General features: G+C 46.9%; 1 protein-coding gene across 1 annotated transcript; it reads right to left on the reverse strand.

Moving 5' to 3' along the window:
• Nucleotides 1-1,216: 1,216 nt before the first annotated feature.
• On the reverse strand, nt 1,217-4,368 carry LOC142892202 (ADP-ribosylation factor-like protein 4D). Its single transcript, XM_076032192.1, has 3 exons — nt 4,175-4,368; nt 2,840-3,491; nt 1,217-2,351 (listed from the first exon to the last, which is right to left on the reverse strand). Exons 2-3 carry the CDS (start codon nt 3,281-3,283, stop codon nt 2,187-2,189), a joined length of 609 nt encoding a protein of 202 aa, XP_075888307.1. The 5' UTR covers nt 3,284-3,491; nt 4,175-4,368; the 3' UTR covers nt 1,217-2,186.
• Nucleotides 4,369-9,774: the final 5,406 nt, after the last annotated feature.

The raw sequence follows: 9,774 nt of genomic DNA on the forward strand, positions 1-9,774 counted from the left end.
GTCCTGGAACAACAGGTCTTCCCGATTCCACAACACAACTATTAGAGAGCGTCCTCACTTTCTGCAAGGCTCGGTGTTGGCGAGTAATCCATTACGAAGTAATCCACTACTGTAATTAAACTACTTTTTGAGTAACGGAGTAATGGAACTAGATTACTGCGGCAAAACTGGTTATTATATCGTAATTACTTCATCAAGGAACAATTTGGTTACTTTTCCGAAATCTTCTAATCACTTTAACAACATGGGCTGTGCAAAAGTCACCAGTGCGGTGAAATGTGCAGTTTGTGTTCAGAGGGCAAACATTCATTCATGTTAAGAGGACAGAGGCAATGTTTGGGATTGCAAAATTTGCACCATAAAGTTCATTTTTAACCACGGTAATTAGCGAAGTAGTTAAAGAAGTAAATAGATTACTTTATAAAGAAGGAGTAATCAGTAATTAGTAGTTGCATTACTTTTATGGAGCAATCCCCACAACACTGTGTATATAGTAAGCCAGTGGTGACATTGAGGACCAAACACATTTCTTTTAGGTTTGACTTTTTCGAACCACATTAACTAAAAGTGATTAAAACAAACTCAAAGGGAACGCCCGCGCTACATCGTCTGACTGTGACACACTCCTGACGCCATAGTATCTGTATTTCAAGCGGCGGCGGCTGTTTGTCACTGGGAAGATCCCTTTCATGGCTGGACATCACAGCCCACCGCTCACAGCCAAAACCATTGCGGAGCGACAAAAGCCACCGGTAATCTGAAGCTCGCAGAAAGAAAAAGGGGGTCGCAATAAACACAGGTGTGTGTGTGTGTGCGCGCGAGAAATAATGGAACGACCTGCTGATGATGATGATGAGGATGAGGATGATGGTCCATAGTAGCCGGAGGACGCTCGCGTGGAACCTGTTCTGCGGGAGAAGGTCGGCCTGCCTGCTTCAAAGGCAGCAGGTTCCTCCCGGCAGGCACAATGAATATGCAAAGGAGCAATATTTTCTGGCAGCAGCTGCTCGGAAGGTCGTTCTCTCCCCGACTTACTTTAAACGGCTTTGCACTGAAGTCTCTACGTTCGTCACAAGAAGCGATAACTGGGAAGAACTTTTTCCCGCCTGTGAAGATGGTTGCACCCGGTGCGTAGCGTCCCTACCGGGATGTTGCGACTCACGCTGGCGGCTGCAGCCGTCAGTAAAAGACATCATTCAACAAACAAGATCGTGACTGATTTGCTCAATAATTTATTCATATATGCAGACATATTACAAAATGAACAGGGAAAAAAATGGACACAATGTAAAAAAAAAAACAAAAAACAACAACTTCTCGTTTGGACTTCCCCGACCAACCCTGAAATACAGCGAACCGGGACAATCACGTGACTTTTTGTGAGTGGAGAAGTGGAAAAACTCGCTGGAGAGGCCTGCGAGCGTCGGTCAGATGGAAGAGGAGTCCGTCAAGACGGCTCTGACTTTGAGTCCCAGAGGCAAAAAAAAAAGAGAAGGCGACACCGGGAGGAAGCTATGCTAGGAAACAGAAAATGTACAATGGTCTTGTCCGACTTGCTCACCAAAAAAAAAGTGTCGTCTTAAATAATCCCGAGCAGGTGCTTTGGTGAGCCTCATGCAACGTAAGACCAAAAGGAGGGGGGCGGGGGGGACTGAAGAGTTAAGGTGTAACAGTGAAGCTCGGTGGAAGTGACGTGAAATTGCGTTTGGTCTGCGACAAGTACTCGTATAAAATATCCTTCAATGGTGACTGGAGTGCATCGGCGTCTATTGCACAGGTTTCCCCTCCGTCGCTCCCCCGGGCGCCGCTTCGCTCCGTCTCCTCCGGCAGGAAGGCGAGAAACAAAGTAATCCCAACTGGAAGTAATCTGTCCAAATGTCCCGAGCACGTGGGGAGGTTGGCCGACGTTTGGCACGCAAAGCACCTCGGTGCGGGGTGGGGGGGTAGGGTGGGGTGGGGGGTGTATTGGGGGCGGAGCTTCGCTTTAAGACGTCCAGCTTGTCCGACGACTGTTTTTTTCCCCGCTTCCCTTAGTTTTTTTTTTTAAACCCCCCCACCCGACCCGCCGAAAGTTCCCACGTGGTGTCACAGATGCCGTCTGGCGAGCGCGGTGCCCCTCCCCCGTCCCAGACGAGCGGCGGGTTCAGAAAGTCAGGTCAGAGGCGGCGGCGTCGGTCCCTCGGCCTTCATCTCTTCTTCTTGCTGTGTCGCAGCATCTTCTTCCTCTTCAGGATCATCTCGTAGAGCTTCTCCAGGCCGGGCTGCAGGCCCTGGCCGTCCATGGCCGAACAGCCCTGCGTGTGGTGCAGCGTGGACGAGCTCAGCTCGTGCAGGGACAGCACCTTCTCCACCTGTGTGACACACACACAGCGGTTAGGGACAAAAAAAACTCCTTTGCAACACACGACTGTTCTGATAACTTACTTCAAGAACGACTGAACGGGTTGGCACTTGAAATAACATTAATGTTTAATGGCATTCAGTGCCACATGATTGATGTAGCTAGCTAGTACAAGCTAGTACAAAGTGACCTGCTCACACACTATATGTCTTCCAGAAAATTAGCTGCTCTGACCTGAATTTGGACTGAGCTGAAGATGAACATCATCTCACACGAGCGGTTCATTTGCATCTAGATTTGAGTCATGCGGCTCGCTCTGCAAAGCCCCGGGAGCCCAGGTAGCTAGCGGCTACTGTCAACGTGGCAACAGCCAACAACCTGCCAACCCTTTCAATTCCGGTCGCTTCCAAAAGCCTTTGTTGTTGATTTGTAGTTTTTTTTTCCAGCAACAAACAGCAGACAAATGAAAGAAGCAGGGGGTTTGGAGCCAATAATTACCTCTGATGCTGACAAGGCTCCATCCAGGTCCTGCTTGTTGGCCAGGACCAGCACGGGGACGCCCTGGTTCTCGGCAGAGCGGGTGATGCGGTGCAGCTCCACCTTGGCCTCCTCCATGCGCTCCGCCTCGGCCGAGTCCACCACGAACACCAGGCCGTCCGTCCTGCGGGTGTACGACTTCCACAGCGGCCTCAGCTTGTCCTGGCCGCCCACGTCCCACACCTGGAACGCCGTGCTGTTGGCCTTGGAGTTGCCCATGGGCACCTTAATCCGCTCCATGTTGAAGCCCTTGGTGGGGATGGTCTCGACGAACTCGCGCAGCTTCAGCCGGTAGAGGAGCGACGTCTTGCCGGCGCAGTCCAGGCCGATCACCACCACGTGCAGGGACTGGAAGCCCGGCAGGAAGGGCGTGTTGGGGGCCATTTCGGTCAGCTGGTTCCCCATGTCGGCGGTTCCCCTCAAAATATTTGCCCGGACGGATTTCCCCCTGGGCTCGCCGAGTGCTGGCTGCTCTGCCCGCCTTCGGCCTCGAGAGGCTTTGATGGTTGGTGGGAGGAGCAGATCCGGACGGAGAGCGCTTCTTCGCACTCCTGGCTCCGCTTCAAAGGCCGGGGCAGGAGGGGACAGACCGCTGGCTGCAGCCGCTGACGACCTGAGAGGAGGGCGGGGGGAAAAAAAGAAACATGAGTCAGCTGCTTTAGAAACAAGGGGACTCCGCAGGGTCGTAAAGTGCACCGGAGCAGAATGAGCTGAATCACTGAAGGGTGAATCACGAATGTGAATCTGGTCGTGACTTACAGCACAAGGCGGATTCTTCGTAATAGTAATAATAATAATAATAATAATAACAACAACAACAACAACAACAACAACAACAACAACAGGATGTGTTTGACTGAGCAGCGCTGGAGTTTTAAAGATTAGTTACACTTGCTGGCCGCTTGCTTGGAAATAAATTAAATAAAGTGCATTTAGGCAGGACATTATTAGCTGGTTTCTGCTGATGCAGCATTAAAAAAAAGTGCTACTGTGCACAACTGGGTTCGCTGCACGGACGCGTTTCCAGACGCGGTTTGACAAAGAAAATCTGGAAAACTCCGGGGGTCAAAAGAGCAGCCGTGGCTGCGCTTCGGTCCGTGGCCGGAGTGACTGGTTAAAGTCGCTTCCCCCGGTTACCAACAAGAGAAGTGGCAGAAAGAACGCGCTTACGTGCACGAGTTGCCGACTCATACGCTAAACACGAACGGGTTCGAGGACTTTTAAAAGGTGGAGAAAACGGCTCGTGTTGAATCTTCGCGAGGTCTGTTATCGAAGCTGCTGTCGCGACAAACTCACCATGCAGCGCTCCTCCAAAAAAGAATAAATAAAAATAAAAATAAAAACCTTCAACTCCAACTCATTCTTGCAGTCCAACAAATTCGCGGGCAACTTCTCAGCTTTCGGAGCAGAATCCCAAGTCAAGTAACCAGGCGCGTTTCAGTCGCCGTCGTACCGTCTCCTCGGCTGTCCTGCGAACACTGGCTGGAGGAGGAGCGAGGGAGAGCCGCTAATATCAGTCCCCTCCCCCTCCCCTCGCCCGCCTCGGTGGTGACGGAACACAAGTAGGGGCACGTGACGATGCCGGAGTAGAGTGAAACTACAGGTATGGCGGCCAGTTTTTGATGCGCCAACATGTGTTGATGGTTCGATAATGGTTTGATGATGGTTTGATGGCGCAAAAACATGAAACGCTTTATGTTGAAAGTTTCGATGCTTGTGATAAAAAGCAAATTAAAATTTTAAGATTACTATATATTCAATATTCAGTTGTATTAAAAAAAAAAAAAAAAAAAAGATACAGAATTATTACATTTATTTTCAGATAAAGCCTATTTCAGTTGCCCCTTTACTCAGTTAAATGTATCAAGACATTTAAAACGGCATTACTACCTCTGGCAAGACTAACACACAGTGTAAATCGATGAATTTAGAACTTCAATTGACTCAATGCAGTGGCGTAGTCTGCGTGATATGCAGGTATGCGCCGTATAACCACAGGAAAAATGTTCCGAATTACCGTACCACCACTAAAAAAATGCGCAATGATACGTATCAGTATGTTTTTGACAGAACGTTCGCTTTCCCGTTTAAGAACGTGATTAAAAGTATGTTTTACGTTCCATTATGGAACACAATGGACATAACATTTAGTGTCGCTCCAGAGGATTGATTTTTTTTTTTTTGTTGCAGCGTTTGCACTTAAATGCCAAAACTTTTAAGGGTAAAAAAAAATAATAAGTTTTCGCACCAAAACTTTTTTTGGGGTGGGGAGATATGGTGTGTTAACTATTTAATCATTTTTATTTATTTTAACAAATTTGTCCCGTGACTGCTGTTCATCAGTAAATTAAAGTTCAGCTGTAAATGACTGTAATATATCCAATGCTGCTTACAATACAGTACCTTTACATTTAGGCAGTACATAATCTCTCTTTCATGATCTCACGTACGTGGATGCTGGATACTTCATGTATTTCTGAGTATGATGGTGGTTCTTGTTTTGTGTTGTTATGATGTAGCTCCTGCCGGGCAGATGTGTACGAAGTATACCCACTAAAATAAACTGAAATGAACCACTGACTCAATGATAATTTGTACTCACAATAACTGTCCAGTTGTGACTGTGAGTCTTATTACCAAATTCACATTGATCTTGTGAATTATTTCCTTAAAGTCGTCTTTTTCCTGCACTGTGTGACAACCTCCCTGAATCTCTTCACTTCCATCATTTCATCTCTTATCATTTATGGAATCTAGTCGGCCAGGAGGCTGTTTCGTGCTCTTGCGTCATAGCATTTGCCTGCACCCCCCCCTTTCTCAGTCATCAGAGGGCGAAACCGAAACCTGCCAGGCCTGATAGAGCGACCATCAAGGTAAATCAAAACCCTGTTGACGCTCGTTAGCGCATGCTTGAGCTGCTGATGTTTTGTGTTTTACCCTACACGCCTCAATAAACAATGATTATGGCCAGGTTCCCACAGTCACCGGGGCTGCTATGTCAGTAATAACAGGTTCAAACTGTCGCGACCAGCTACTGCAGAAAAAACGATTTATGTCACGGACAAACACGGTAGCTGTGCTGGATATGAACAACAGAACAACTGAGTAGGCCTAAATAACAGATGGCATCTTTAAGCAAAATATGTGAGTTGTGTAACACACAAAACATGTCTCCATTGTATCACAGATATTCAAATGAAGCTGAAAAGGTGGAGGAGGGGAGGAGGAGAGGAGAGCCGTGATGGTCAATGGAAAAGTTGATTACAGCTGCACGGTTGAGGGCCTTCTATTACATAATGGAGCCGTTCCATTGATTTGCATTGTTGTGCATGCAGTTCTTTCCTTCATAACTGACACTGGTTTTGACAGCGGGGAGAGGTGTTGGTGTGTGTGGAGGGGTGGTGAAAGTGTCTGCGTGTGAAAGAGAAAGAGAGAGTGTGTGCGTGTGCGTGTGATGACCTTTGCTGACTAACTGTCAAAGTGGAGGCAGGGTGTGGTGGTGGTGGTGGGGAGGAGGTGGGGAGATTCAGACATATCGCTGATACTGCAAAGGTTCCATTTTGCATGTGTGATCCAGTCCCCTCCATGGAAACCATTAGTAGCCTGATTGTGTTAACAATACTCTTTCTTTTCTACAAAGGCATAAGCTGATCCTCTTCTTCTTGAATGGCTGAAATGGGGGAAGGAACAATTTAAACTGTTTTTTTTTTTTTTTTGTTTTTTTTTACCGATTGTTCCCTGCCGATGACAGATCAGCTTCTGCCGTCTTCCCTTTAAATACCCACGAGCGGTCAATTCGTCTCATTGATCCGAGAGCACTGAGCCCAAACGAGCCACCCCTTCTTCATTGTAAATGATAGCAGCGCCCTCTGTGGGCTGCAAGGGGGGTATAACATCTGCCATTTGTTTTGAACTCACAACCTTTTATAACGGCGGTTCGTAGTAGATTGCTAATATAGCCAAGAACAGCCAAGTCTGGTTGGTTAGCTTGTTTCGCTAACGTCTTGTTCTATGTTGTTTGCATCTTCGTTCACTTTTTGTACAGTTGTCCATGATGTAGAACTACTATATTTCAGACAGACTGCACTAACAAAAAACTGTCAAGACATCCAGTTGAACATGTATCAATTCCCCTGTCAAGAAAAGGAACTTCTGAAGTTAGCATTAGCCTTTTTCCAGGCAGAAACAACAGGCCGTTTGCAGCAGCGGCAGCATGTGACGTTGAGGTGCTCGGCAGTTGATGCAAGCTGTCAGCAGCTTCGAATACACTCTCCATAGAGGTGAACATAGGAGTCATTGTGCTGAATGGTAAACTCATTACGACAAAACTCTATTTCCACGTGATTACCTTCCAAATGTAGTGACTCTGCTCTAACTAACAGGCCCTTTGAGGCTTTACGACTTTGCAAAAAAAAAAAAAAAAAAAAAAAAAAAAGAGGCACAGCACAAACTCCTGCAGCGGTGCCATTATAACACAGAGTTGAAAATAAATAAATAAAAAAAGACACAGGAGATGCTGTGTGTTTGTTTGTGTCCTACAAAAGCTGCCCTGGAGAGCTGCAGGTTGCTTGGAAACTCCACTTAACAAGGTCAGAGGTAGGAGAGGCAGAGGCAGGCAGCTCAGCTGCCCCAAACTGATCCTGCTGCTGCTGTTTCTCTAACCAGGACACCGGTCTGGTGAGCAGTCCTCCTATACATTCCTTCTTTTTTTTTTTTTATGACTTCTTCTGTAAGCCCTAACTTTCTCATATCCACTCTGCAGCCCCATCCTCGGGCTGCCCTTCTTACCCAAATACATGCATTAGTCAACATACTTTCCGTATGTTACTATATGTTTCATCATTATGCTTACGCTGGCAGTTCTTTTTTTTTTTCTCTTTTTCTCTTTTTTCCCCTTCTTTTCTATGAAGGAATAAATTAATATATGTGCTGCATTTCAATGAGATTTCCTCTGATGTGCATCGAGGGTGGCTCTGCTTTTATGAGCAGTATTATAATGACTGTTTTCATAATTTAGTGATCTCACCTCGCGGTATTGAAAGGCACAGTTTTGTTTGTCCTATTTGCGTTTTGTCTTGAGCTTATAGATAGATAGACGTAAATATGAGTGGCCAACAGATTTCAAAGAAAAAACGACAACATTTTAATTCATCTAAATATAAGCTGACACGCCCTCACTGCATTTTCAATCTGCTACCAACAACAGAAACCAAAGTGAAAATCAGTGAAGTGGAATCGGCTTTATGTAATTTTTAGGAGACCTTTGCAACTTGAGTATAGCGACGCGTGCCAGGAGAGGGAGGGAAACGGCCACAGGGGAGAGGCGTGTAATCAGAGGAGCTAGAGGCAGTGGTTGGGTGTCAAAGTGCCGGTGTCGCGGCCGCGGCAGCAGGCGGGTGTCTCCCAGTTGACCGAGGAGGAGGAGGCGGCTTTCTGCCTCCAGACACGCGGCTTTAAACGCCCGCTCCTACCAAGAGTCGGCCGGCTGTTGGGGCAGGTCAGATTTATTCAGGAACTGAATGCCAAACGTCTCGCTGACCTTTTAGGTTGAAAGGGTTTTCATCACAATGGGGGTGAGAAGTGTGCATCGCCACGGCACCGGGTGGAGCCCCAGGGGTGGGAATTCCGCCCTTTAAGTGAAACATGGAGAGGGCATCGCTTCTCGCCCGTTGAGGCGAAGAGACAATGTGTGACCTGCGCTAACAATCCTCTGGGCAACACAGATTTCACACCTAGAAACAATCTAGGGTGACATTAATATTTTAAAGTGGACTGTGTCATATAACAGCCTTGGAATTTCAGGTTTCACTGCATATGAAAAAACTGAGGCAAACTTTGTAATTTTCTCTTTGAATTAATCTAATTGAGATGCGATGCAATACTGGAGCCACGCGCAGCGTCATTACTTTTACATAAACTTTACAAGTTGCTGTTATTTATTAATGCGCACCTGTTTGTTCGTCAGCTAGCTGCCGCACATCAGCATGTCCGCCATGCACTGGGAGGCGAGGCGACGTCAGAGTGCGCTGGACCGCAGGAACCAGCTGCAGGTAAAGACCCAGGCCCAAACGGATTTAGCTTTGGGTTTTATCATTAGCGTTTGCAGGAAGCGAAAAATAGTCGTTCTTTAAAGGGGGCTGCAAACAGCGAGCTAAATACCCTGTTGCAAAGTGCTTCTTCCTTCTTGGTCAGTATCACTTTTATTTTGGAATTGCCGGACATCTGTCATCATGTTCACTGTTTTGCTGCTGCAGCCAGTCTGCCTCTTCTTTATATTCATTATTGAACAAAAGCAAGGCTGCCTGGAAACTGAGCGGAGACACGTGACACCTCAGCACGGGGTCAGAGCTGTTTCCTGTGCTGCTGGATCCTGTTGCACATTTCCTGGATGTTGTTTTGTTTGTTTTGTTTTTTTTTTAACACAAAACAGATTTGATTTCACTGAATGGGACAGATGAATGCTTTAACAGGCCGTTTGATGCAAACTTGGAAGGTCACTTTAATCTCAAAACAAACAAGAGCGACAACAAGAGGCAATATTTCGGTTTTCTCGAGTGTCACGTAAACACAGTAAATGAGAGAAGAGTAAATACATGATGATTGATGATACTGATGATAGAAGATGGTTGACGGATTTGACCTCGAGCTGTGCTGGGGAGCCCAACAGGTGATACAAGCACCACTACAGACGCTGGATAGGGGTAAGTCATGACAGACCAAAGTGGACTTTTGCAACGTTTTTGTCACTTTCTTTTTGTTACAGCTGCTGCAGAAGAGCGCCGAGAGCCGCAGCGATGCAGCTGAATCCAAGACAACTCAGGAGCAAACAGGTAGCGTTCCTCCCAACACAATTACTGTCGGTGCAAAGGCCGAGTCTGGGACACCCTGCCCCTGTC

Source organism: Nelusetta ayraudi, unplaced genomic scaffold (assembly GCF_046127955.1).
Source record: "Nelusetta ayraudi isolate G7.1 ecotype Tasmania unplaced genomic scaffold, CSIRO-AGI_Nayr_v1 ptg000034l, whole genome shotgun sequence".
NCBI classification, from domain to species: domain Eukaryota; kingdom Metazoa; phylum Chordata; class Actinopteri; order Tetraodontiformes; family Monacanthidae; genus Nelusetta; species Nelusetta ayraudi.